Source organism: Aspergillus fijiensis (assembly GCF_003184825.1).
Source record: "Aspergillus fijiensis CBS 313.89 unplaced genomic scaffold BO72scaffold_21, whole genome shotgun sequence".
NCBI lineage: Eukaryota > Fungi > Ascomycota > Eurotiomycetes > Eurotiales > Aspergillaceae > Aspergillus > Aspergillus fijiensis.
In genome coordinates, this window is record NW_024468997.1 from 163,465 (window position 1) to 189,649 (window position 26,185).

General features: G+C 53.4%; 8 protein-coding genes across 8 annotated transcripts; 1 reads left to right on the forward strand and 7 right to left on the reverse strand.

Annotated features, from left to right (window-relative positions):
- Positions 1-230: 230 nt before the first annotated feature.
- BO72DRAFT_485826 (uncharacterized protein) lies at positions 231-2,948 on the reverse strand (the record flags this gene model as incomplete). Its single annotated transcript, XM_040947906.1, has 5 exons — positions 2,806-2,948; positions 1,785-2,739; positions 885-1,694; positions 789-817; positions 231-704 (listed from the first exon to the last, which is right to left on the reverse strand). The coding sequence occupies exons 1-5, from the start codon at positions 2,914-2,916 to the stop codon at positions 231-233; spliced, it is 2,379 nt and encodes a 792-aa protein (XP_040801626.1). The 5' UTR covers positions 2,917-2,948.
- Positions 2,949-3,340: 392 nt separating this feature from the next.
- BO72DRAFT_403456 (uncharacterized protein) lies at positions 3,341-5,056 on the forward strand (the record flags this gene model as incomplete). Its single annotated transcript, XM_040942233.1, has 6 exons — positions 3,341-3,655; positions 3,732-4,242; positions 4,312-4,351; positions 4,441-4,603; positions 4,677-4,869; positions 4,948-5,056. The coding sequence occupies 6 exons, from the start codon at positions 3,341-3,343 to the stop codon at positions 5,040-5,042; spliced, it is 1,317 nt and encodes a 438-aa protein (XP_040801627.1). The 3' UTR covers positions 5,043-5,056.
- Positions 5,057-5,272: 216 nt separating this feature from the next.
- Positions 5,273-6,605, reverse strand: BO72DRAFT_485828 (uncharacterized protein; the record flags this gene model as incomplete). The annotated part of the gene is made up of 2 exons (XM_040947907.1): positions 5,577-6,605; positions 5,273-5,315 (listed from the first exon to the last, which is right to left on the reverse strand). Exons 1-2 carry the CDS (start codon positions 6,398-6,400, stop codon positions 5,273-5,275), a joined length of 867 nt encoding a protein of 288 aa, XP_040801628.1. The 5' UTR covers positions 6,401-6,605.
- A 637-nt stretch (positions 6,606-7,242) lies between these two features.
- Positions 7,243-12,889, reverse strand: BO72DRAFT_485829 (putative ubiquitin-specific protease UBP12; the record flags this gene model as incomplete). Its single annotated transcript, XM_040947908.1, has 6 exons — positions 7,243-8,365; positions 8,423-9,122; positions 9,187-10,547; positions 10,613-12,650; positions 12,830-12,837; positions 12,877-12,889. 6 exons carry the CDS (start codon positions 12,887-12,889, stop codon positions 7,584-7,586), a joined length of 4,902 nt encoding a protein of 1,633 aa, XP_040801629.1. The 3' UTR covers positions 7,243-7,583.
- A 1,218-nt stretch (positions 12,890-14,107) lies between these two features.
- On the reverse strand, positions 14,108-16,476 carry BO72DRAFT_403459 (Arabinanase/levansucrase/invertase). Its single transcript, XM_040942234.1, has 5 exons — positions 16,420-16,476; positions 14,813-16,359; positions 14,488-14,696; positions 14,389-14,417; positions 14,108-14,304 (listed from the first exon to the last, which is right to left on the reverse strand). The coding sequence occupies exons 2-5, from the start codon at positions 16,057-16,059 to the stop codon at positions 14,245-14,247; spliced, it is 1,545 nt and encodes a 514-aa protein (XP_040801630.1). The 5' UTR covers positions 16,060-16,359; positions 16,420-16,476; the 3' UTR covers positions 14,108-14,244.
- Positions 16,477-16,544: 68 nt separating this feature from the next.
- Positions 16,545-19,199, reverse strand: BO72DRAFT_447773 (PX and BAR domain-containing protein). Its single transcript, XM_040944631.1, has 6 exons — positions 18,887-19,199; positions 18,550-18,830; positions 18,232-18,498; positions 17,119-18,174; positions 16,953-17,066; positions 16,545-16,896 (listed from the first exon to the last, which is right to left on the reverse strand). Exons 1-6 carry the CDS (start codon positions 18,975-18,977, stop codon positions 16,801-16,803), a joined length of 1,905 nt encoding a protein of 634 aa, XP_040801631.1. The 5' UTR covers positions 18,978-19,199; the 3' UTR covers positions 16,545-16,800.
- Positions 19,200-19,302: 103 nt separating this feature from the next.
- BO72DRAFT_447774 (uncharacterized protein) lies at positions 19,303-20,294 on the reverse strand. Its single transcript, XM_040944632.1, has one exon. It carries the CDS (start codon positions 20,126-20,128, stop codon positions 19,403-19,405), a length of 726 nt encoding a protein of 241 aa, XP_040801632.1. The 5' UTR covers positions 20,129-20,294; the 3' UTR covers positions 19,303-19,402.
- Positions 20,295-20,358: 64 nt separating this feature from the next.
- Positions 20,359-26,030, reverse strand: BO72DRAFT_403465 (THADA/TRM732 family protein). Its single transcript, XM_040942235.1, has 10 exons — positions 25,777-26,030; positions 24,732-25,672; positions 23,711-24,680; positions 23,424-23,660; positions 23,149-23,377; positions 22,783-23,093; positions 22,222-22,733; positions 22,033-22,173; positions 21,353-21,978; positions 20,359-21,299 (listed from the first exon to the last, which is right to left on the reverse strand). The coding sequence occupies exons 1-10, from the start codon at positions 25,929-25,931 to the stop codon at positions 20,478-20,480; spliced, it is 4,944 nt and encodes a 1,647-aa protein (XP_040801633.1). The 5' UTR covers positions 25,932-26,030; the 3' UTR covers positions 20,359-20,477.
- Positions 26,031-26,185: the final 155 nt, after the last annotated feature.

Sequence of the window (26,185 nt, forward strand, 5' to 3'; positions counted from 1 at the left end):
TAAATTGCCCAGTCAATGATTTCTTGGATGCCTACAAACAGTAAGAATCTATTGGATAGGCCGTTCCAGCGATTGAACATATGCTAACTACCGTGTGTAACCAAAGCTCTTGTGTTGGGTCCACAGAGAACAAGATGCAACGGTACTTGAGACGAAAACACATGAAAATCATAATGAGAAGACCGGCCGGTAGAACGCGTCCCAGTGTAGCTCCTGTATTTCCAGTGTACTCAAATCCAGGTCGTCGGGGTTTTCAAGAGTAAGCTTCCAGAGTGTAAACGGCGGAGGTTGAGCGTGCTCGTGGTCATCGTACGTGGCTCGCTCCTGTCGCGGAGCCACGCGCCCGACTTGTCAACCTCGTAGACATAGCGGTTCTGTCGGGGCTTGCTGACAAAATGCCAGACCTTGGTATCCTTTGTGTCGGCGTCATACCCGAGATCCGAATAGGTCCCGGAGGTTTCGATGCGCAACCTCACAAACGCGCGGCCATCGTGTACCGCGTCGGGCGTGGGTTTCACCCCGAGCAGGCGAGGCTCTAGGCCATTCAGACGGTAGTGAAAACCCCCGGTGAAGGGGTATGCGTAGTTCTCCGGGCCCGGGTCGTAGTTGGCGCCTGGAATGGGCAAGAGCGTGAACGTGGCACTGTACCCTTGCGCACTGCTCTTCAGGCCCGCGATAACCGTCTCGGGAAAGCTGGATGCTAACTACGAAGAAGTGCGCTCACATCAGTTTTGGTCGTCGGATGACTAGCCAGAGTTGAATCTTTCCTGGGCCGCCGGGGCTCGTACCTCATCAGAAAATGTGATAGGAGTAGTAGCTGAGTCGAAGACACGGATTAGCTGTGCGAACCCCTAGAATGTCACCGAAACCTGGATTCTACCCACGCGTGTATCCATTTGCATATTGATTCTTGACATCTTGCATCGCACCCCGTAGATATGCAATGCAGTTGGTTATATCCTCCACCGACATCTGGGAGTCCAGATTGACCTCGGGTTCTTCCAGAGTGTAGAAGCGACAGGCATCGACCGCATATTGCAACTGAATGGCGAGCGCGGTCCGCAGCTGGAGGTATCGATCGTAGAACTTCGCTTCGGCCTGAGCATAAGCATCTTCCTCTTCCTCGTAGTGGGCGAGCAGCCCGTCGATGGCCTCGATGTCGCGGTTGGCTTCGAGCACCAGGAGGGTGGCCTGGACATATTCCTGGCCTTGCTTGACAGCTTCGGCCTGGGCCTGGGCTAGTGCTCGGCCGTGCACCGCATGCTTGCGCAGGGTCAAGCGGTACTCACTGGCTCCGTCGATCGCGGGATTTTGTTGCGCGGTGGCCCATTCCATCTGTTGGTCGGATTCCAACTCCCACTCATCCCAAGCAGCCAGGCTCATGATCAAGCTGGCGTCTGCGTCGGTCCCATCGGAGCCGGAGACGTCGCCCCCCAAGGTCGGAAGGTCAATATCATCATGATCTCCCAGACGGTCAATCTTGCCCGCCGCACTGACAATATCGGCAATATGGGGGTACAGCTTCCCCAAGGCCTTAGTATACTCCCACAGATTCTTGAAGGCCTTGGAGCCGAGGATGACATCCTCCGCCGCCCCTGCCGTTTTCTCTGCTTCCTCAACGTCTTCGACGATCTTTTCGACCGCGGAAGGGTCGCCCGACCCTTTCCCTACGGCGTAAATTCCGGCCGCAAAATCTAAAGGCGGCGGCGGGCCACGAACGTGTCAGTTCAAGGAATCTGGCCCCCGTGACGGGATTCAACAGAAAAAAACAGGGAAACACCCACTAAAGATGGCACCAAGGATTGCGCAAATTGCCAGGAAGGTCTGGTTCTGTTTCCATGCTGCAAGACCGGCTTTGAACCTCTCATGTGCAAGTCTTAGCTCTTCTTCATCGTCACTAAGCATTTTGTCGCAGGCTTCGACGGTATCGGCTGCCGCCTGATATTTAGCCAAGGCCTGCGCCTGTAGATCGACTCTGGTTGACTGTGTGTTCTGAACGGTTTCCAGAAGGGCCTCCCCCGCCGCCCTGGCGTCATCGACTTGGTTTTCGGCGGCCTGAAAGCGCTCGTACTGGTCCTGAAAATCCTCGGCGGCCTGTCGCTGGGTCTCAAGCGTGAGGACATACTCGTCAAAGGTGAGGGTCGGAGCATAATAGGAGTCGGGACCGGTCATGGCGTGGGCCGCCAATTGCTGGCCCAGGGACACGGCTTGGGCCTGGGACAGCGCATGCGAGCCCGCGGTGGCCACGGACTTGGCCACCCACGAGCAGATCGAGATGGCGACGGCCGGGGATGACCAGCAGACCGCGAGGGCGACTCGCAGTTCCGTGTCCAGGAAGGCTTGGTAGGCCACGGTCCGGTCGTCCCCGTGTCGGTCGCTGTAAGAGACCTGCAGCTTGCCACCGTCGAATTTGATCTCCGCTTGCAAGTGGCCGGAATCCACTCCAAGGTCCAGCTCCGTGCGCTGATCGCCCTCGATCGAAACACTGATCGGTTGATCGAGAACGGCGGCATAAATCACCATGATGCACTTTTTGGCGCCACCCTTGGACATATTGAGATGGACGGGCTGGTCGGCGGTGATCACCCGGGCGTTGACTTCGAGCTCGGTCAGTTCGTCGGCCGACATTTGGATCTCGGGCGCGGTCAATGCGAGGATATCGGTGTAGATCTCACAGTAGCGGGGGAGCTGCTGCAGGATGGGTGTTCCATCGCAAAAGATAGAACGGTAGGTTGGTCCCTGCACGCGGAGGAGGGATTCTTAGAGCAGATTGAAAGAAGAAATACAACAAGGATCGATTCCTACCATTGCATTGTCTTCATCCTTGGACTCATGGTTTGGGATGTCGTCCACCTGCTTCATCTGGCTGAATTTCTGCCATTGTGCAGGATTGTGAGGCTGTGTGTCGGTAGACATGCTGCATCAATTCAATTGAACGGAACGAGAACTGTAAAGATTTGAATTGGCGAGAAACATTTGCTTTGTATATCGGAGAGGAGTGGTTAACGCGGGTGATGTTCTTAAATGGTCAAAAAGCAATAAGGCAGCGAGCCGATCGACCCAATGCTGCAACCCAGCCTTGCTGTACACTTCAACAGCATGACTCGCAGCTGTACGCCAAACCTTGCACATGCAACTCGGAACCAGACGGCTACAGTATAGTTCGAGCGGGGTTGGCGTCAGTAGGTTATGCCAACCATCCATGTCGAGCATCTCCTCAGACCATAAATACCCAGTTCTCTCGAAGGAATGACCATGTCGCGTCCTCAGCATCTGAATCAACAGCTCCTCAACCTGCCTCATCTTCACATTCACACCAGCTAGATCCGCACGGCCCAAGATGTCCACGGCCCGCGACGACGAAACAAGATGGTTCCCCATCGGACAGACGGTGGAAACGCCTTCGCGCGCTGCTCGACGGACCGGCCACACCGTGAAGGATAGTGGTGACGACGACGACGATGATGGGGCCACCTTTGCTTTCGCCGACGCGGACATGGGCAAACTGAACCGCTATCTCCATGGTGGAAGAGTGTTACCACGCGACAAAGACAGTTTCTGCCAGAAGGTCGGCATCTTGGACCAGAGCAAGATCACCGACCACATCTGGACCCAGATCAATAGTCTGATCGGGACTTACAAGGAGGCAAGTCGAGTCTCTTCATGAGTTCATGCCTTCCCAAGTGGAATCCAGTATCATAAAGCCGATTCCCGCTGACCTGGCTATCCAGATCTTCACGGACTGCACCGAGTTCCTCGGTAGTGACAGCAGCGCCGAAAAGCCCCGACAGTGGATGAAAGAGGATGATGGCGATGACAGCGCCTTCGATGCCCTCTGTACTTTCGATAAGATGAACACCCTTGCGTCGCAGATTTACGGCTATGCGGACACCGCTGGGGCGGATGACAGCTCTTATTATCGCTTCATGTTCCAGCAGTGCGAGAAGTACAATGATCCAGACGCAACCTCCGAGGACAAAAAGAAGGCCCAGAAAGCCATTGAGGATGTCACGGAGGATTTGCTGAGTGATATCGCACCCATGCAGCTCCACGCTAAGAAGGTCTCGGATGCCCTGGATTTGTTTGAAAAAGCCTGTGAGCAGAGAGAGAATGCGCTCGTGGACTCGGAGACGAGCATGACCACCATTCTCAACGTGGATCTGGGAGATATCGACGACTTGCGGGAAAAGATTGACTCGCAGCTGGCGGATATTGCGGCCGACCAGAAAATCATCGATGCGGGTCAGTCCCAGAAACAGAACCCGTCCAGACTCTTCGCGCTCAAGCTGTTAACTTGTGAATGACTTTTAGATCGCTATGATCAAGAAATGACCGCGGCATACGTTTGGATGTAAGTTTTGCTCACTCCCTCACTCAACAAGTAGCACCCTGTGCGCCCCTGTCACTCCCTGCCCCCCCCAACTAACCTGTTGGCCATAGCCCTATCATCGGGACAATCGCTGGCCCCATCGTATTTGCGGAAAGGCAGGCGGATGTTGAGAAATACGAGAAGAAGATTGCGGACCTGAAGGCGTCGATCAGCTCCGAGCAGGACAAGATTGCCCTGCATCAGCAACTCCAAGGCCATGTCACTGCGATGTCGGTAAGCTCACCATCACCGGGTTGCCTAACAGAAAATCCCGGAACTAACATCTGATGTTTAGAAACAATGCCAGGACCTGAAAGCACTCATCGGTCCGGCTAAAGAGACGGCCGAGAAGCTTGAAGGTGGCTGGAACTTGATAGGAGATGAGATCCAATTGGTCCACGATACCGCGAAGAGGCTTGAAGACAAGATCCCCGGCGTGGACTTTGCTGAGTACCAGCTCCAATCTATTGTTGGGGAGTGGAAAAAGCTCTATAAGGGTGGTATGAATCATTTTCCCCTATGCCCCACACATGCCCCAAGCTTATGTCCTTTGCTAATGCGATAATTTCAATACTCAGTCAGGGAGTATATCCAAACGGCCCCAGTTGTACCGACGACTGATGTCATGTCAATTGATGACTACCATGATCAGATTAAGGACTTGATCAATTGAGCCTGCGCATGAACACCAACAAAGTAACGAGTGGTGGAAGGTAGTAGGGAAACTGTCAGCCACAGAGCACGTGAAACCTGTATTCTTCAACCATGATATACGGGGTCCGAACCTGATTATGTTTGATGTATCTGAGACGTGAGTAAGCTGCATATTCGTACTTTCTATACTGTAGTCTTTACTCCATATAGTGTTTAAAGCTCTACATATCTGACGTAACATTTATGCTTCTACTTCAGGATCATATAGATTAACAAAACTTCTACTATATACCTATTCAAGGTTCTGAAAGTATAAAAGAAATTATATACTACTTTTACTGCAGCAGCGGCACCCCTACAAAACAAGCAAAGAGGATTTACAGCCAACCATTCCAGTAAAGCAATCGATTCCACTCACCCCTCCAGCTCACCCATCCCGCAGACCCCATCTATACACTACACTACCTAGTATCCAAACCCCCACCCCGACGCAACCCCACAACCCCGAGCCCAAGCCCGACCCCGATTCCAACCCCAAACCCCCCAGGCGTACCAACCACAGACCAACACCCCCCCCGTCCCGCCAGTATCACCACCCGAACTCGCCGAACCCGAAGAAGGATGAGCATGCGCCTCCAATCCCGCGTCCCCGTCACCATCCCATTCCCGCTCAGCAGCAGCAGCAGCATCCGCAACATCCGCAAAATCCATCCTCCCCTTGCCCTTGCCCTTTCCCTCCCGCAGAACAGGCGTATCTCTTCCCATCCGACTTCCCATCCCTTCTCCATCCGCCTTCTCCCACGTGAACGAACTGCCACCCTCCCAACTCCCGGTCCCCTCCTCAAGGGTATCAGGATATCGATCATAGACCAGCGAATACATCTCCCGAGGGGTTCCGTCTCCCTCCCCTTCCTCGCCCAGGACAAGAAGGCTGGGCCCCAGATCCAGGATGCTGATTTCGCTATCCGTCAGGGAGAGTTCGCGGTGGCGGGGCGGGATGGTGATTGGGTGGGGGGGTATGTGGTGGTGGTGGTGGTGGTGGTGGTGTATGCTGGTTCGTTTGGGATGGTGGGATGGGAGATGGTTATGGCTTGGGGTTGGGGTGGGGGTCGAGGCCGTAATCATCATATTGTAGATCTGCTCTGTGGTAGTTGTGGGTATGGTTGTCGGGGAGGTAGGCGTGGCTGTGCTGTGTTTGTTGTTGAGGGCGTGAGTGAATCGGAGAGGAGGAGGAGATGACGACGACGATGATGTTGACGGAGGTGGAGGTGGAGGTGAAGGTGGCGATGCTGCGCGATGCATTTCGTGGCTGTCTTTCATTCTCTCTTCGGTTGTTGAATTGGTGGTGGGATGCTCGTGGTACTGGAGATTTCTCATCTGTAGTCTGGATGAGACGAGATAGGATGGATGGATGGATAAGCACCGCAGCAAAGAGGCGGACCTGATGACAGGATGATTGCAGTTCCAGATGAAAATCCAGTTAAAGCCCCAAAAGCTGGATAGATGACGAAAGCAAGAGAGAAAAAAGAGTAGACGCTTTTTGGAATGAGAGAAGAGCCTGAGCCTGTAGGCCAGAAGTGAGTGAGTGATGGATGAGTCCCGTGCCTTCCTGATCGGGTGATATGCTCTTTGTCTGAAGACTCTGGGTCCTACAGGTACAGTACGGTGGCTGTCGTACTTGGTACCTTGGTATGTGGTAGCTGCCCAAATGTCTGGCCATTAAACTATCTTCTTTATCACCAGGTACATCCATTGTCAGGGCTGCCTCTTTGTTCACTTTGACTTCCTCAGGTCATCGTTCCACAGCACATCCTCCCTGCTATCTATAGTAGCCCCCATTAACGCCCCCGACCTTACCAGCTGACTGGGACTCGTATAGCGCTGATCACTTGAGGCTCTGTTCATGTCGATGGACTATAAGAAACATTGAATTTGAATATGTATTGGCTGCATATGCTGAACACTTAAATATTCTGGAATACATCCTGAGGGCACAATCAACCACTTATGTACTGTACCACTATCCAGCCCTTGCAAGCCAATTACGCATCAACCTCATTGTGACACCAGCGTATCACAACCACGTGGGCCGTCTGTACATCTCTCCTCTCTACTCCGTACGACACTACCTGACAAGTACCTAGTAGAGTTCGATGCAGCAACTGCTGCTCGACCATCTCCATTCACGAACAAGCTTTTAGCCAGGCAACCCCCCCCCCCCCAGTTGCCCCAAACATTCCACAAATATAATGCAGGGACGCCTCTCAGCCATCCATCCCCGTAAATGCAATGCAGCCCGCAATGCAGCCCCCCTACCTTCGCCACCCATCCTTGCCAGACCTGACGAAGCCATCATCTCTTCCAGTGGGCCCCATCCAGTCCATCAGAAGTCGAATGCAACCATAAGAACTCATCCACTTCGTACCATGATATCATATAAATCCTCACAAGGCCCAAGAATTAACAATCCCCCGACCCTGGCGCTGTATAGAGAACACCGTGTATCATTCATTTCACGTTTCCAAAAGAAAATAACAAAGAAAATCATCTCGCCATAAAATTATGGCAAAATTCGGTCTTCCTCGTTCACCTGCAATTCCACCACTGGCAGATCGTCATCGTCGTCGTCATCTCCATCCCCACCGAATGGGTGCAGCTCCTGGAAGGAGGTCTCCTCCGTGGGCGTGCCAGGGAAGCCTAACCCCCCTCCGGGGCTGTCAGTGAGAGCCGCCATCCGGAGGTCGGTGTCGCTGACGTCACCGCCCCCAACGGCCTTGTTACTGTCATCGTCGTCGAGCAAATCATCATCAGAGATCGATCCCCGTTGCGCTGCGGTCATCTGTGAAGGGCCGTGAGCATCCGAGATTTGACTGAACGACCACGAGGGCGGGTCCACGTGGCGGAACGGGCTGGGTTGCGGTCCGTGTCCGAACTCCTCGTCTTCGAAATCCATACCTGACAGTCGATTGGCTTGGCCCATGCTCTGCTCGCCATACGAGGGGCTGTTGGAATATTCCGGCGGCGAGTCTTCATCCGCGCTCTTCGCTTGCGTTCCAGTTCGCAAACCACCATCTCCCAATTGGTGAGCTGCTCCGACTCCGGCTAATGCGCTCGACGACCCATTGCGGGAGGAGCCGCCGAGACGCCGACCTTCCCCCGACGGAGACTGCCCGCGCGACTCGCTCTGGGAGTCTGCGTCGCTACCTGGACGTGTCGATGCCTCGGTGATCTCTTCGAGAACCTTGCCACCCAGGGGACGATCGGAACGACGGCGGTAGAACAAGAGGTAAGCCGACGAGGTGACCACACTCTGCGGATCAAGGGGTCGCGACACAGAAGAATCTAGGTTACGTTAGTCAGCTAGAGTCAACCAGATCGGCAGCACTTGCGGCAGCATACCATTGTATTCGTTCCATTGACCGGTCATGAAGTTCTTGGCGTAAGCCGTGTAGTGACCTCCTCCAAGTCCACCATAGTGGTTGTCCACAGCGAAGAGGTCGTAGATAAGGCTCTTGCCTTCCTCCGGGGCTTCGACTCGGCCGCTCATATCGAGACCTTCCACTGGGAAGTCGACCAGAACATCAAGCTTGTCTCGGAAACCGCGGCTGGCGCTGAATCTCTTGAGATGCATGACCAGAATGTCAGGCGTCTTCCAGAGTTCGAATTTCTTGCTAGCCCGGCGATGCTCCTTGCAGCGAGGGCAGTACCAGGCGTCATTCTCGGAAAGAATCTCTTCCTTGTTGAACTCATCCAAGCACTCGTACAGAGTGACGCCTCTCTTCTTGCGTGTCTGCCGAAGTGCGCGCTTTTTGGACAGCTCCGGATCCGGGTGCCTCTCAACGTTGGTCCACGTCGGGCTACCACGGAGAGAGTCTCTGCCTATGTCGCCAGAGAACAGAGCATCGTAGGCATCCTCTGTCCAGTCGACCACGATGCCTTCGCCCGGTCGGATCATGGGAGGAGCTGGCTTAACAGGTTCAGGCGCAGGGCGTTTGACGTCGGTAAAGACGTCAGAATCGCCAGCAGCGCTGTCCGGACTCTGTTTACCCGAGCTTTCCTCATCGGATTTCTCAGTGGCTGTTTCCGAAGCAGTATCCGTCTGGCAATGCGAGTCAGTGATTTCCCAGAACTAACGAAAAGGCAATAGAATCAGTAATACATACCTCCTGCTTCTTCGGAACAGGCTTTGTCTTGATCCTGAAAGACATCCGGGGGTACTCCTTGTGGTCATCGACCGAGGAAAAGCCAAGAGGGACTACCTCGTTCGATCTGATGATCTTCATTTCAAACAAGCCACGAAGGTTCGAAGGAATGCCACCTTCACGGCGAGCTGGAGCATCTTCTTGAGTGTCTTCTGCGTCGCGCATCGAAACATCGACAATCCCGTCCTCCCCGTCGACTGAAGACGTCTTGATCTTGGAATCAGCTGATTCTGCGTCATCATCGTTCATGACAACAGTATCTGAGTCTTCCTGGTTGGACTCGGTATCATGGACTTCGTTGAGGAAATCACGCGTTGTCATGGAAGCCACCTGCGCGAGAACTTTCCGGAAGATAGCATCATAGTCGCCGAGCTCCTCCCTGTTGATGACAACATAGGAAGGCACACCGAACAGGGGCCGCAGGGTGTTCTTCGGGTTGTTCGACCTTGGCTTCTCATAACGATTGAAGATAGGCACAAGCAGTCGATCCGCCCTGGGAGAATCGATATCCGGAATCGCCTCATGTTCTGACCGATTGAAAGAGAAGTAACTCTTCTGGGGTTTGTCTGGGTTGTAGTTGGTCGGAACAGACTCCACCTCATAAATGGCAATATCGTCGTTATTGCTGATCTGGCATTCGGCGATAGAGTTTGCGTTGTCAAACATCTTGTAGAACTTGTGCTTGTAGATCTCAGCCATGACCAGGCGTTGAGGATCAGATCCCATTTTCTTGGCGACCAACTCCTTAAGAGACTTGATGCTGGCGTGCTTGTCGATCTCCACATCCACAATGACCGGCTTCTTATTTAAAGGGAAGTAGAAAAGCTCCTTGCTCCAGAGATTTTCAATCGGAAGCTGAAGGGTAAGATTGTTGAACGGGTCGAAGATAATGCTGACCTTGTCACAAGCGGGACAGACGAGAGTAGACTTGTACATGCCAGCGAAAAGATCCGTGACCACGGAATCGTTGCGAGCCTTGTAGATTTCCCAGCATTTATCGGCAAACTCCTTCAATTTCGCCTTGTCGTGGACCATGTCATCCGTGGAGTCTGGCTTTTCGATATAGGGCTTCTTCTGGATTCGGTTCAGGTCTTCCTGCAGACCATCAAGAAGGAACAGAAGGAACTCCTGTGAGTCCTGCTGTCCGTAACCAGAGAATGCCGGACCATAGCGGCCGATAGTTTGTTTCAGTTGCCTAGGCGCAAAAGATGATTGGCCTGCCTCGTCGTAGATTTGGCGGAGCAGGTTGGCATAGGCCTTAGCCACATCACCATTGTGGGCCAAGGGGTTGCTAGGGTTGAGATCTTTCTTGTACACCTCATCTAAAACCCACCTGTTAGTACAGATACTTAAGATCGGACCAGCCCGGTGAGCGCGAGATACGTACTCAAGAAATAGTAAGTCAGTTCCTCCACGCTACGGACACACTGCAGGGCAGAGTTCATGTAGCATGTGTTGCCAAGGTTACTCAGACCCGTATTGCCACGGGGTTTGCCATCCTTACGCCTTCCCCTGGCAGGCTCTGGGACTGGCGATGAGCGCCCACTAGTAGCAGGGCTCTTAGTCTTCGTCTTGGTAGAAACCTCGGTCTTGAGGTTCCCGGTTGGCACCCCCAGGCGGTTCAGAGTCTGCTTAGAAGCTTCGGATACCCAGTCGCCCTGTTTCCCAGGAAGTCTCTCTTCGAGTACCACGATATCACTGCCGCCCAGCCCGACAAGATCCAACGGCATGCGACCGTTGTACTTGGGGTTAGTAGTTTGATCAGTAGCATCTTCCAGCAGCTCCCGCTGCGAGCCTTCGGAAAGGGAAAGAAAGGTGTTGAGATCAAGCACAAGACTGCCCCCAGCGTGGGGCGCAGTTGATGCGGAAGGCGCTGGCGAGGCAGTCCGAGAGGCAGCTGGAGTGACCGCAGCGGAGGTGGTGGCACTTCCAAGACCATCCAGGATTCTCCAGACGCGGACCTTGGTCGACATTTCGATTCTTGCAAGGTTCTTTACTTGCTTGAGCCATTTTTGGAAACTTGTGTGCCGACTGGCAAGATGTCGCACAGGCAGCATGTTCTTCTCCTTGAGTGACTTGGGGGTGGTTCCAGCGGACGGGTTCGTGAGCTTCAGAATCGTGAAGATCGGAGGGTTGATCTCGTATTGAATGTTCTCGCCTTCGCCCGGGGGTGCGGTGTTGTGAGCGTAGCGGACGATGGCGGGAGACTGCTCGGCAAGGCCGTACCACTGCATGATCAGGTCCCAACCTCCCTGGGGCACGATCTCATAGTCCTCTCCAAGCTGCAAGCCCGGTCGCAGGGGGACAAACGGCTCTCCATTTTCGTCCTTGAAGCCTGTGTTGGCGGGGTCAGTAACCAGGACGATATCGGAATTGTCGACCGGGCCGATCTCCCCTTCGGCAGCGGTCTTGTCCGCCTGGTCCGCATGGGTAGAGCTTCGCGCAAACACGCGCTTCAACCACGACATGGACACCACATATCCTTTCTGCTTCCTCTGCATAGGTTGCATCATGAACCGGGTCACTTGCGCCACCTGGTCATCGAAGGAAGGAGGCTCAGCGGATGCGACGGAAGCCTCCGCTTTTGAGTGGGCTCGTGTCTCGGTGGAAGCCGTATAGGTGGACATGCTGGACGGAGTAGGATATACATTGTCCGAAATGGAGCTGTCCTCGTTGCCAGTTGAGTTGTCGTCTCCCGATGCAGAGGTGTCCATCGCATCCGGCTGGTCGGAGTGAGGTTGACTATCCTTCGAGGCGGGAACCTGTTCCATCACCACATCCTGTTCAGTGTCTGACGCTCCGCGAGCGTGAAGCTTTTCGTCCGAGCCCGACATATCGGTCGCGGGATCGCTGTGTAGAGTCAACCCAGCGCAGGCGGCCGAGGGGTAGTCGACGGCACTACCAGAGGGATCCGGGGTCGGGGAGGGAGGAGCGGAGGAATGAGATCTGGTTCCCAAGACTTCGTCCTGCAGGTGGGCGGGAATGTAGCGGGGAGGCGGTGAGGTCGATGAACTCTGACTGCGGTTCGAAGGGGAGGTGGGCGAGGAGCGGCGATGAGGCAAGGCCGAGGAGGAAGAGTGGGAGTTGGAGGAGCGGTCGGAGCTAGGAGGTTGACCGTGACGTCTTCCGGCCTGCGAGGCGAACGACAAACCCGGAAGTGTTCCTGGTCTGCGAGGCTCTGCTACCTTACGGCGCTTTGTGGAAGACGTCGTGACGGTGAGCTGCGCACGTCTCGTGGCAGCTCGAGGTAGCACGATAATTGGGGGAGAAGGAGTGAATGTGGGTTCGGGGTGGATTTCAAAATGGAACCTGTCGGAGAAAGATCGAAATATGTATGGTGTAGGTGGGAGGAAGGGAGGGAGGGAAGGAGGTAGGGGTGTGGTGATATGGTCGAATCCGAAGCAAGAAATTAAGTTACTTTTAGACTAGAATGGAGGGGAAGGAGAGGGTCCGTGGAGGGCAGTGGAAGCCGTGGAATTATGGTGGACGGTGGACGGTGGATGGTGGAAACGCGATGAAAGGGAAGGAAAGAAGGTGGATTCGCTGTTGAAAAGAAATTCCGGCCTCCGTTCAATCATCGGGAGGAATTTGGTTAGTCACTGACTGCGAGTACTGTACATACGGTAACTAGAGAGGTAACTAATTGCACACCGTTAGAACACATGTAGAGTGTCAGACAGGGACTTAAATTTGCTTAAATTTGCTTTTTCTTATTTTTAATTCACTATTTTACTTTTCTCTCTTCTCTTACGTAGAATTGCTTCTAATTATATCTTTGTATGTTCCCAGCCAGGGACTGTGCATATACCTTCACCTACTCAGTACCTTGTGCAGCACTGTTCTCTCTTAGTGTTTATCTAACCTCTTAAGTGTTCACTGACTGAGAATGCCTTTACTCTAGACGCCAGTCCCCTGCACCTCTCACATCGGTCTCACTTCTAATGAAAGCTTGAACTTTTCAAGACTGAGCGGACCCTCTACAAGCGTCCAAAGGCTACAAGGCATCCTCCTAGCAACAGAACCCCAGCACAAACAAACATGCACTGAACTATACAGTACCATCGCAACACGATCAAATCAGATCAATCACACATGGCCTGGTCGCACAGCTGTTAATCGCTACGGACCCCGAGGCATAGACCGGTCCAATCTTACAGTCAAAACCCACCAATCAGCTTGACGACTGCATTTAAGTCCACTGGCATGCATCATCCACCTTACTTTGTACCTTACTTACCGAGATCTCCAGATCTTGCCCAGGTTGTCATTGGCTACAGTGTCCAGCACAATCGGTAGTAGACTAGCTGGCCGGGCCTAGTACAAGATGCTAAGGCTGTCACCTCTCCTTTATCTCTTTATCTCCAGATTGTTTGCTCATCACTGGTATGAGCGGGTTGTCCATTCCAGATATCCGCATACTTTGAGCGATTATTAAGACTAACCCGCGAGATTATATCATGTGAATTAGATGATTGGGATCTCCTAGCGTGCAAGGCTCAGCCGGATCCGTGGCGATTTTCGAAATGACCTCCACCGATCTCATGGAGGTTACTATCAACGTCAGCTGCCACTTCCACAGTCCTTCATCAAATCCGGTGATCTTCGATGCAACACATTCACACCAGTTGGCAGCAAAGACATCCATCGAGCGCTAAATCATACCGTAAGAGGGTTGCAAAGAGAAGCCCCAATGCCCGTATAATTTAGTCTCTGCAATCGCACCCAAGCCCCAGCACCTAACACCCCGTATGGCCTGAATTGGGACGACGGTGGTCAGTCACCCAATGGCAGACTGCTTCCGAGGCCGGGTTGCTCTGCGGGCGATTGTAGGTTCGGTGCCGGCCATATACTATACCTGTATCACAGCTCTTCTAGGAGTGTTCTTGTTATCATTTCATTTCTATGAAGGAAAGCTAGAGTCTATCTCGCCAGAAGACAATCTACCAAGCCAAGCCAAGCTAAGAAGTCAAAAAAGCCAGCACCAGGCTGCCATCACACCCCCTACAATACCCAAATCCTCTATACCGGAACCGGCCAGCCATCCACATAACCCAGGACATTATAACCCAGTCGCGCTTCCTATCCACAAACCATCAAGTTAGCTATAAATTCCCTAGCACAACAGACACCAAATCACAGAAAGAGAGGGAGAGAAAAACATACATGAAACTCATACCCCACCGAGGTATTCACTACCACCCACAAATAAAAGTCAGCATCAAGCCCCAGCAAATCCATGGGAAAAGAATCAGAGCAACTCACGATAATGATAATAAAGCACATCCTCCTCCACCTCCACACCGAGAACATCATCGTATCGACGATGAACCAGGACCCCCTGGCCCCCAGGCGCATACACCTCCCCATTCGACCCATACGCAACCTCCCCGCCGCCCTCCACCAGGTCCCGGCCTTGCTTATCCACGAACGGGCCGCGGGGACTCCTCGAGCGGCCGACCCGGATACTATACCTACATTGTGCGGCAGATTAGCACAGCTTTTATACGTATACGCAAGTGTGTGAGAGTCTATCCCATCACAGCTCCAAGCAAGAGCAAGGGGAAAAAAGGGAAGAGGGCACACATACTCCATCCCCTTCCTCGGCAACCGCTCCGGCTTAAACCCACAGCACTTGCCCCAACTAAACCACAGATAATACCACGGCGCGCGGTAGGAGATAAACGGGCCCTCGACGGGATGCATCCCCGTGGGGTCGCCGCAGATCCCATTGGACTTGGGGGTGGGCGGGTGCACCGCCCGCGGCTCGTGGGCGAGGTGCCGCACCTCGCGGTTGCCCGTGTAGTCACTCCCCAGAAGGTCGGGGGTGAGCGGAATCTGCCAGATCCCTGTCCAGAAGGAGCCGAAGGTCAAGTAGCCTTTTTTCTCCGTTGGCTTGGGGTTAGAGGGAGAGGTTGAGAGGGGGTTGGGGTCTTCTCCCTTTCCCTCGCCTTCGGTCTGGGGGATTTCTTCTCGGGAGAATAAGAGGTGGGGATGCGATTTGTCTCCCACATCTTCTTCTTTTTGGGATTCCTCCTCTTCCGGTGGGAGAGAAGTGATTATGACACTCACGTCGATCGCATTCGCGCGATCCATCGGGTACAACCCCGACCCTGTTCCTACGCCGGACCGGATGATGACTCCGTGATCCACCCATCCCCCGGGTCCCGGGTCCGACGAGGTAGCTACCCCGATTGCACTGCGGCGGCAGCCGCTGTGGCTTGTCGCGTAGTAGCAGTAGTACGTGCCATTGTGGGCGACGACCGTGGGCGCCCAGGGCGCTTTTCGGTCGCCGATGGGGAGGACGCTGTCTGTGGTTAGGACGGTGCCGATCTTGGTCCAAGGGCCGGAGAGGGCCGGCGCGGTGTGAATGGGGATGTGCGGGCCGGAGCCGTAGGCGTAGTATGTCTTCACGGGACGTGCTGTGCGGGTTTGGTGGGCTGCGTTTAGCTTGGGGTTGGAGTTTTGATCTGGCTGGGGTTCGGGGTGAGAATAAGTGATAATGATGCTGGGGTCGTGGATGTGGAGTTCTGTTGGGTTGGTCGGGGGATAGACCGGAAATACTGGGTCGTCATGGGCTTTATTAGCTTTGTCGTCGTCGTTCGCGGTGTCGGTAGAGTCTGAAAGTGAGCTGGGTGGTTGTGCACGGAAGTGGTTGCGTAGGATGTATAGCACAAAGATGAAAAGCGACAACAGAGCGGAGACGCGGATGAGGCGACGGAGTGAGTGGCGCGAAAGTAATGGTGGTGATGCTTTCCCGCTGCTTTCTTCGTCGAATTCCGAGTACGTCGAGCCCATGCTCAATAGGCGAGGTCTGGTGGGTGCGGTAGCGTTCATCCTGTCGAGCGCAACTGAGAGAACTGAGCTCGCAGGATGGCTAACAGCACATCGTGTTCATCGATTTTGGTGGCCAATGCTGGGTTGGTGGGTGCAGATCAGGACCGCAGGGTCTGGGTCTTAGTAAGTGGTGCAGTCAACTATCAACTGCTGCTGCTGCTGCCTATATGTGGATGCGACCCGGAAAAACGCCGGTACATGGTGTAACAAGTAGGTTTAGATTGTCGTTATCCTTATAGCTTGCTTAGTGAAGACAAGTCAATGCTAAGCATTAGAAATCCTCCTACAGGAGAGCAGCATCTGCCGTCATGGTTAGTGATTCAGTCGCCATTGGTTATCAAGACCAATTTCTGCACGCACCAAATGGATTGGATCTCTATTCTCCGACCCGCCCTGCCAAGGCTAACTTCAATAGGCGCAGTACATAAGGAATTATGGTGCTACGTCGAGGTAAAGGAGGACTTTAAAAAGGGAACGATCTATCAGGGCGGAGAAATAAATTAATTGCCGAAGCGGTGGAGCCGAAAACCACTCCTCCTCACATGCAAAAAAGACATCACAGATCTGCAGTCAAGACATCAATGCAGTCAATCGCACATGTTAATAATTGCAGTGCGATCCATCAATATCCCGAATGGCGTAGCTCCCAGCATTTCTAAAACATAAACACCAACGCCCAGCGCTTTCCTTTCTCAACTCTGCGCCAAACCGCAGACCACGACAACCATTAACGACTACTTACTACCGTGCTTCGATTTTCTCCACCTCGTCCTTGGCCTCCGTCCAAGTCTCCAAGTTCTTGCGCGCCCAGTCTAAGTGACACCGCGCATACGCGACCTGTCACGATCCTCGTCAGCATGATTCAAACCTAGTTCAGGCGAGAAGAGCCCTACCATATAGCGGCGGAGGTCCATCTCCTTATCTTTCTGGAAGCGTTTCAAGTCTTGCAGTACTCCGGCACTTGCATCTTTCACGTCTTTTTCGGACACCGTCAAAGCTTGTTCCAGCTATCGCGTCATCAGTCACGGTTCTTTCAAACACCTAGTCAGGCTCCCTTACCTGTTGCAAGCTTTCTTTCGTTTTTCCAATCTGATCTCGGCGAGTCCTCTCTGGATCAACATCCACAAATCCATGCACCGCATGACTGATACGTCCAAAAATCTTGTTGGCCACAAACGTTCCACTAGATGTCTTGCGGTGTGCGGGGGGCGAGGACGGGCCAAAGTCTGGACGGCGGTGAGAGGCGGCTTGAGGGGCGGAGGGATGGGAGCTGATAGACTCGCCATGTGTAGGGGGGAAGTCTGAGTCCACCGAAGCATTGTCCTCGTGGCTGCCAGGACGTCCTTCGCTCTCGGGCCCGCCCGGAGCACTGGCGGCTGACGAGGCCGACAGCGATCGTTGCGGTCTCGTGGTTGCGCCTTGAGGAGATGAGCGGTTCAAGTACTGCTCGATTCGTTGAGCTTCCATTTCACTGCGCTCAAGTGACTCGAGCAATGTTTTCTTCTTCGCCAATTCGTCTCGAGTCATCTCTTCTTGCACCCTCTTAAGAACGCGGTAACGTAGAACGCTGCGCACCACGCTGGCAAACTGCGCGCTTTCCCGCATGGGCTCTGCAAAGCTTGCACTCAAGGCGGCGGAAAGCTCCTCGGTCTCAATATAAGACGTATCGGCCGCCTGGCCGACCCGTTCGATAGCAGCTGCGACGGTCGGGGATTGCTCTGACAAGGAGAAACCGTTGTACCGTGCCCCCAGCTCCATCAGGTCCGCCGATAAGGACGACAAATGAGCGAGCGTCCGGCGGTTGACCTTCTCAATGTTGCCTTGAAGGAGCAGTTCTAGCTCACGAGTGGAGGCTTCGAAATTGATGAAGTAAGGATCCAGCTCCTTCTCGCTCAATTTCCGCGACTCCGGTGGGAAACGGCCGAGCACATCTTGACTGGGGGCATCGTTCGGGGTGCCGGACGGCGCAGTCCCGGACGCCGACTTGAGCTTCGCCGAGGCCGAGGGCACCGGGAGCCAAGCATGAGCGGGTGTGGGGTTGGCGGGATCCAGGGGAGGAGCTTTGAGGTTGTTCTTGGGGACAGAAGATGCGGGATGGGAATGGAGGACTTCGCTCTGAGTAGTTATCAGTACCTATCGGGCGGGCGTGCACTAGCATCTGGCGCAACCTACCCAGCTGACATTGGGGTCCAGGAACCTCCACCAGACTCCGTCTTCGCGAATTTCCTTCATCCGACGACACCGGTTCAGAAACACGGCCAGCATTCGTTTCCGAAGATCGATGATCGCCGTGTCTTCTTTGGCCTTAGTGGGCTTGGCGGCGTAGTCCGCCATGGTGTGTTTCTCCGGAATGGGCGGAACGACCAGCGTAGGATGAAGATTGACAAGGGTTTGGCGCAGCGAGGCGAACTCCGAGTATCGTCTCCGGACTTCAAGGTCCTGCATGCCGTTAGCATCATTCCCAGTACTAAGTTACCGCATTCGCCATACTCCTGTACGTATCGTATAGACGATGAAGCTGCCGCCGCCCTCGTGGTTCTTTCCGGCGTCGGTTATGAGGATTGGCATGTCGGGGTTCTCGTATAAGATCTGCTCTATCCGGCTGTCGTAGACGCTCTTGCGCATGTATCCCTGGCCGGTGTGTTGGGTCGTGTACGCTCCGTGGTCATCTTCGTCGCTCAAATCTTGTTGTTGCGACAGGAAGTCGGGAGGGTCTTGGGTGGACGATCGGCTGGAGGGAGAGGGCGGGGTGTATTCGCGATCGTAGAGAGCTTAAGGCACGTTAGCGACGAGCGTGGCTATAAAGTGCAGAGCGTAGGATTCATACGAGGAGAGAGATTGGCCGAGTGCAAAGATTCCGACAGATGCGCCTCAGTGTCGAATGCGCCGTACGGGTTGTTATCCTCGTCGTTCCACATGGTGTTCCGGTGGGGGAGTGGCTGGTCAGAGCAGCCTTGCTAGTTCTCAGCGGACAGACAGGGGGACGAGGGTCATGGAATGCTAGTTGAGTTATGTGAGACAATCGGATAATTCAAGCCAGGTACGGAATAAATTGAAAGATACGAGCGACTATTGAATGGTGGAACAAACAAGCGAGAGAGCAAGAGAGAGAGAGAGGGGGGGAAGGAGAACACTACTGGATGGAGTCGGCGGCAGGAAAGTCACCGCCTGGAGATGCAATTCGCGGGGATCAACGTCACCGACTCGGGCCGTCCGCAGAGACCATCGCCGTCGTCGCTTACTATTTCGAGCATCACTGCTACTACTCAGCTACTACATTACAAGAACGGATGCATCCCTCCCTCCGAGATCTCATCCAGCCATCATCCCCAATGTTACCACTTTACCAACTGACTTCTCCCGCGGGCCGACCCTCGTCAGCTGGGTTGTTGTTTGGATATGATTCCCATTCACCACCATCAGCTCCATGATCAGGCTTATTCGAACCAACCCTGCTCGCTGCTCTCGAGTTCTTATGCCCGCTCGCGCGACCACCAAACATGTCATGTAAGGACTGAGCCAGCGCCGGTCCCTGATCCGGATGCCAGCTCTTAGGTGTTGACGCCTGAGGGGATGGGTGAGCCGGAGCAGGATCAGGATCAGGGGCGTTACCCCACGAATGGCGAGCATCGTTATCATGATTGTCATTCGCAGGAGGACCCCACTCATTATCGTTGTTCTGGGTCTCGACTCTGCCATGGGTGTTGGCATGCGAGTCCCACTGGTGATCGTTCCTGTGGGTCTCCGCTCTGTGGTCCATGTTGCGCTCGCGGTCGTGCCGGGGGGGTTTCTTCTGCGTAGCTGTATGCTGGGACTTCGTCAGAGCCGGGCCAGGAGGATTCGTACGACGGGAATTGCCCGGCTCCCTGACGCGGACTTCCACCCAGCGTCTCCCGTTGGCCCTGGCGTTGGAGTGGGTGAGGGTGACGAGCTCGCGTGCGCCCTCGCGGCGTCGCACGGATCGGCCATGGAGCTGCTTGGAACACCACACGCTGAACAGGTAGGCGCCGATGATGATGGAGAGTAAGAGGGAGAGGAGTATGGCGATGATCACCACGTTGCCGTTCATCTTGGCTTTCACGTGTGGACGGACGGCCTGCTTCAAGTCTCAGTCATATTGAGGGCCATAACAATTTTTATGCTTTCACGTACCGCTACAGAGACTATGTCAAGCGTAGTTGGGCTGTTCAGGAAAGTCTGAGAACATATGGGCTTTTGCTGGTTGTAGAAAGAGGACGTAAACATTGGCTGATATGCCCATTGCCATGGCAGTGAGCTGAAAACCAGTTGTGGTAAATTCTGTGCTGAGTTGTGTTCTATCATGATGGAACGTTCAGTTTGCGTACAAGTGAATCATTACTATCCAGACACCCTCCCCCGCCACACTTTTATTTATACCTCTAAATAACATCATGCGTTCATGAAGATTCCAATGCCGCCTGAATACGTGAAATCCAATCATCGTGTATCAAGGATGTCTTTCCGTGTGCAAGCAAAGCTTGAAGCTTCTCCTTCATTTCGGCCACGCGCTCCTGTCCCAAGAGTCGGGAGGCAGCAGACTCCTTGCAGACTGCTACGGTCGCCAGGCTGAAAAGTCGCACTCCCAAAGTGAATGTTTCAGGCTTCGAGGCCCAGCCCAACAGCCCGTCCTTCTCGGTAGTGTCCATAAAGACATCTCCCAAGCAGGACAAACCATTCGATACCCAGGCGAAGATTGCCTGGATGGAGGCATCATCATATGATGCTTCCGTCAACCGGATCATTTGCTTGGTCCACACATCGACTTCACAAACGTCATCGATGAACAGATTCTGCTTCTCTTCCTCGAACAAAATTGTGCTTTCCTTGCGGAGGTCAGAAAGAACGGTGGAAACAGGCACAGACTGAGCGATGGAAGTGCTGATCCGTGGTTCGGAGCCAGTCATATAGGCAACAGCTCTCTTGCGAAGCTGCTGCGAGTTGTGGTAGCTTTGAGCGATGAACGCGGAAAGAAGCTCGGTGGCGTTTGAAGGAGACAAGGCGACTGCCTTGGACGGGGATACTGAGGAGTAAGACAGCACCCATGAGGCAGTCGGAGCGGCAAGGTCACGCAGCTCCTCGTCGTCATCGTTCAACATGTCGTAGAGGACCAGGTAAATATCCAAAAACGCCTTATCAGTGAGTGGGGCCTTTCCAGCAGGACGCAGAATACGGCCAAATGCTGAGACGGATAATACTGCAGCGAGACGGGTGGTAAATTCCTGTGATTTGTTAGCACATACGATCCAGACATAATAAACAGTCAGGTGCGTACCGTTTCTTCTCGCATAGCGAAGCGAAGACGAGTGGCCCACTCATTGATGTCGTTCTCAGAACTCTGGTTATTGGAAGCAATAGCCTTGGCAGCGAGGAGACTGCCGTGAAGTTGTAATTCGGCGTCAGACCTATCCCGGTTCCAGATGTGCTGGCTTGAGCCATGCTTAAGTTGGCCTTCTAGTGCTCCCCATGGAAGATCGATCTGAGGGAGAGCCTCATTGCGGCAGTCGAAGAGAACTTGCAACTTCGATGCCAAGGACGCAATGGCTACTGCCTTGACTTCCTCAGGATAGTCTCCCAAAATGACAGAGGAGTACAGGCCGATCAACGTTTTTCCATACTGCTCTCTAGGCCCGAATATTTCCTGCAGCCTTTCCAACAACCACTGGCCAGCATTGGGGTCGAAATTCGAGACAGTACGAACGAAAGGCTCAAGATCGTTGACCCTTCCTCCAATGAGCATATGCAAGACGGTGACCCACGAGATCGCCCGACGGAGGAGCGACGAGGCTCGGGTCGTGCTCAGAGACTTCCAGGATGGATGAGATGTGTCGAATACGAAACCCAAGATGTCTTCAAAGGCATATTCAGTGGTCAGAGACTCAAAGGTAGAAACCAAGCGGACTAGTGAAAAAGAAATTAGCAATGCTTTGCATTTCACGTCGGGAACCTCCTTACGCTCAGAGCCCGAGTCGATACTCTTTTCAACCACGTCACTCAAAATCTCCAGAAGCGTGGTCGCGATGAATGGAGATTCTGCGAGCTGAAATGATGCGGCGAAAGTCTCCCGTACTAGAGAGCCCACGTGGTCGATGTTTTCTGCGCATTGTCAGCAGAAAGCGCATAAGCATACACAAAGGGTCATACCGTTCCAAAAGGCAACTGAACTGGCCGCGAACCGGCGGAGAGAGTACTTGATGCACAATGCTTCGCCATGAAGGTAATCCTGCGTTGTGCTATCTCTCTCGACGCCGATTAAGGTCTTGATATTGGTCAGAATGTCCACACGCTTCAACAATGATGCGTAGACTCGAGCCGCGTGCTCTCTGATACCCCAAACAGAACTCTTGAGTTGTTCGCGGACCAGACCACGCAAAACCTCGTCATCGGTACCAGTCACATTGGGGACCTTCTCAGCGATCAACTCCAAGGCTGGGAAGACACGCTCAGTGACCATTGCAGTGTCGCTAGAGTTGGTCTTTTCGGATGGAGTGAGAAGGGTGGGAAGAAGCTCGAGAAGGCCAGGGTACTTCTGGAACGAAACTCTAGCTCCGGGCTCAGAGCCGGATTCACCACCAAAACCCAGGCCGGTGCCGGTGCGGCACATGCGTGTCAACAAAGCGCGGAACAGCATGAGACCAGAGTTGCGGAGGGCCCATCTACCAAGGTCAGAATCTTCTGAGCTAGGGAGGTAAAAGGGATACTCACATAGGAGAACCAAGACGCTCGGCCGACAGACGTAGGGCAGGCATGATGAAGGGCTCTGTATGGGGGCCAAGCTTGGTATTCGTGAAAATGTCCTTGAGGCAGTTCATCGCATGAACCTGGGGCAAAGGTGTGTCTTGTCTAGTCTTGTCCTGTTCAGCCGGCAGATGGGAAATTTCATGAAGCTCTTGTATAACCTGCTGAAACAGTGGCCCACCAGGCTTCGACGAAAGAATTCCAACAACCAGTGCGGGAAGACCAGCCGAACGGCGGGTGAGCTTAGACGCCGATTCAAAGATGGTTTTCTTGGCTTCCTACAGAGTATGTGAGCATCCGCCAAGTCAAGTAACCTGAAGACCAGATTCTTACCTGATAGAATCGGTGGGGAAGCCCGGAAATCGCTGGATCGCTCGACTGCGCACAGCGCTGGCAACAAGTAGCAAACGTCTGCGATACCGTTGAAAATGCACCTCTATGCCGAAGCTCAGCGAGCTGAATGAAGCTAAGAGTCCCCAGCTTATCAAAATGTTGCTCCGTGAGCCCATGGTCACCTGGAGGGCTATACGAGTTATTGGAAAGAGTCGCGTGGAGAAGAAGACTGTATGGGTCAGCAATGTGTCTTGGGTCATCAAAGAATCCCATACCTCGATTCTCGCAGAGCGCGCCAAGAATAAGAGAGGATGTCCTTGGGGCCGACGCCTAAATCCTCGATCGGGTCGTCTGTATGACCTTCTGGAGAGTCGATGCACAGGACAGGTCGAACCTCTTCCCATATCCGGTCACAGACGTGCACGATTCTAAGGTGGAATGCCCTCCATTTATCATAGTTCGTGGACTTCTCGGACACCAAGGAATAGAAATCGGAGGTTGAGACAATATATCTGGATAGCGGATTAGCAGGAACTAATCGAATCAGGCAGGAAGAAGGTACCTGAGCGCAGAGATATAGCCGTGCAGAGGTGCATCACGCATTGAAGAGTTGAACAGACCGCCTGCGGAGGAAAGCTTCTGCTCCAGCTTTGCTAGGAGATACTCGACAACCGTTGATTTAGCTTCCCACCACGATGTGGAAGTTTTCAAGCTCTCAGACGCCGCAGCACAGAAGAGTATGTGGTAAAGGCGAGCAACTGTATCGGCGTAATCAGCTCTGCTAGTGTTACTTGCCAGCAGCTCCGCCTTTGACAATCCATCAATGATTTGAGGTTGCCCTGTCAGTGGCTCGCCCTGTGGCTGCGAAACACTGCTGAAAAGAACCTTACGGGGGAAAAGGTTCAAGAGGTACAGAGAGGTCGCTCGCACTTCCTCGAATGGGTCAAGCAACAAATCAACCAGTAGCCTGAGCAAGGTGGAACTGAAGATGTCCATGTTGCAGATCCAACGAGTCTTGTTATTATCTGTGGCGCTGTACCGGCTATCAAGTCCAGATTCGATGAAGAAGATAAATGTTTTCAGCGCAGCAATGTGGCGTGGATAAGAGGCCGTAGGTCGCAAGTCAGCTTTGAGAAAGTTGAAGTACTCATTCAAGCATTTCCCAGTGACGGAGGCATCGAAGAAGTTCATCTGAGCGTCCTTGTTTGCAGTGGCCTTCTCACTCTTCAAGCGATCTTGGTCCTCTAGGATTCCACCTTTCAGACGGACGACCAGCTTACGGACTAAGCTCAATACCTCTCCTCTCGAATAAGATTCTGATTCACAATGCAGAGAGGGCAATCCGTTCAAAATGGCTTTCATTGTAGCGGATGAGACGGCTTTGGTCGAGGAAGGTGCACTGATCAACAAGGATAGGGTTGCAATCCTGATAGTCATATCGTGGTGGAAGAGAAATTGTCCGATCACCTCACTCTTCAACACGAGCGCACGGTCGGCGTCAGCAGCCGTAGAGCTGGGTTTACCGATATAGTCTAGTTGCAACATGAGCAGGGGCAGTAGACATGGCAGGGTCTTAGACTTACGATCTTCGTGAACGAGTCCAATCTTCTTTGCTACCTGTAAAGAAGCGAACAGGACCATGAACTCAGCTATGGGCGCATCGCTCATGTCACCCGCTAGCAGACTTTGGAGAGGAAACTTCTCAATGAAAGTCCGGAAACCGATTGCATCCACCTCAAAGCAAGGCTGAAGAATGTAGTTCGACATATACTCCAGGTCATCGAGGGTTCTCAGTGTGACGTGACGGACAGGTGCCACCCAGAGCGACAGCAGGTGACCGAGTTCAGATGTAGCCTTGATCTTCTGAAGAAAAGCAGCCATCAGATCCCCGGATGAGGCCGCAAGCTCCGGTTTGGTTGCGCGTGCCAACAGACCCAGAACAAAGATCTCGACTGTCGTCCGCGAGGTATTGTGTGATGAGACACCATTCATAGAGGCACTGTGGCTATAGAGGGAGACATCAATCGATAGGGCGTCGCAGTCTGCCTGATACATAGGAACCCAGCTCTCATAATTTGCGTGTAGCCACTGGTCGAGGAGCGAAATCAGCTCCGTAGGCGCAATCGCATTCTTGCGGACAATCATCTCAAGGGAAGCGAAGGAAGCTTTGAGGCGAGCACGAGGTTCACCAAGCAGGATACTGGGAATCGTGAGCTCGATAATCTTCTTTTGAAGGGAGCTCCTATCAAATTGCCTGCGAGTCTTCGCCAGGAGCAGAACCAAGGACTCCATGACCTGCTTCATTGGCTTGGGCTTGGCATCCTTGTATCGAGTCATGAAGACATCGAAGACAGACAACCAGGTCTCGTCAGAATGGACGATTTGCCTTGTGGACTCATGCTTAGAAACAAGAGCTGCATCTAGAAAGGCGCTGAGCGCATTACAAGCTGCCGTGGTATGGGAATGCGACAGAGAAGCGGTTGCATAAGTGTCTAGTAGATTATGATAGACCCGGTTCACTTTCCTTTTGAGGATGTTAGGAGATTATCACACAAAGATAGACAACGCTCTTGAACCAAGAAAGCACACAATGAACGCAATGGTGGATGAGATGAACAGAGGTCTTACTCGGAGTCATCACATGCCCGGGTGAAATTCACTAAGGCACCCTTGCCGATTTGCTTGAGGGTCTCTTCCGGCAAGATTTGCATATGCTGTGCGATGGGCTCCATCTCTATGAATGCCGCCTCCATTCGGGCCGCAGAATTGGGTTTCCCTTCCATGAGCTGTGTCTTACAGAGATCGCATGTCCAGGCAATTGCGACGACGACTCCGACAAAAAACGAAATCCAGTCCAATTAAAGATCTTTTATCAATCCCCGCGTTCCTGAGCGAATGACTTTTTGCCTCTTGGTGGATTTTCGAGAGCGGGTCTCCCAAAGAGGCCTAGTGTCGGGAGAACCATATTCCTTTTGCCGCCGCGCATCGCCGGAGGAAGGCGGTGGAAGGCGGTTGAAAGGTTGGTTAGCAGAATTCC

Bases quoted from the DNA above. Each gene is read 5' to 3' on its own strand.
- BO72DRAFT_403459 (XM_040942234.1), bottom strand. From the start codon at position 16,059: ATGAACGCTACCGCACCCACCAGACCTCGCCTATTGAGCATGGGCTCG. The intron at 14,697-14,812 runs GTATGTGTGCCC...CGCACAATGTAG, and splicing joins TTGCCGAGGAAGGGGATGGA to GTATAGTATCCGGGTCGGCC. The intron at 14,418-14,487 runs GTGAGTTGCTCT...TGTGGGTGGTAG, and splicing joins TGTGCTTTATTATCATTATC to TGAATACCTCGGTGGGGTAT.
- BO72DRAFT_447773 (XM_040944631.1), bottom strand. From the start codon at position 18,977: ATGTGGAACGACGAGGATAACAACCCGTACGGCGCATTCGACACTGAG. The intron at 18,831-18,886 runs GTATGAATCCTA...ACGTGCCTTAAG, and splicing joins CTCGGCCAATCTCTCTCCTC to CTCTCTACGATCGCGAATAC. The intron at 18,175-18,231 runs GTAGGTTGCGCC...ATAACTACTCAG, and splicing joins TGGACCCCAATGTCAGCTGG to AGCGAAGTCCTCCATTCCCA.
- BO72DRAFT_447774 (XM_040944632.1), bottom strand. From the start codon at position 20,128: ATGAACGGCAACGTGGTGATCATCGCCATACTCCTCTCCCTCTTACTC.
- BO72DRAFT_403465 (XM_040942235.1), bottom strand. From the start codon at position 25,931: ATGGAAGGGAAACCCAATTCTGCGGCCCGAATGGAGGCGGCATTCATA. The intron at 22,174-22,221 runs GTATGACCCTTT...GACAATGCGCAG, and splicing joins TTCAGTTGCCTTTTGGAACG to AAAACATCGACCACGTGGGC. The intron at 21,300-21,352 runs GTACGCACCTGA...AACAAATCACAG, and splicing joins TCGCTATGCGAGAAGAAACG to GAATTTACCACCCGTCTCGC.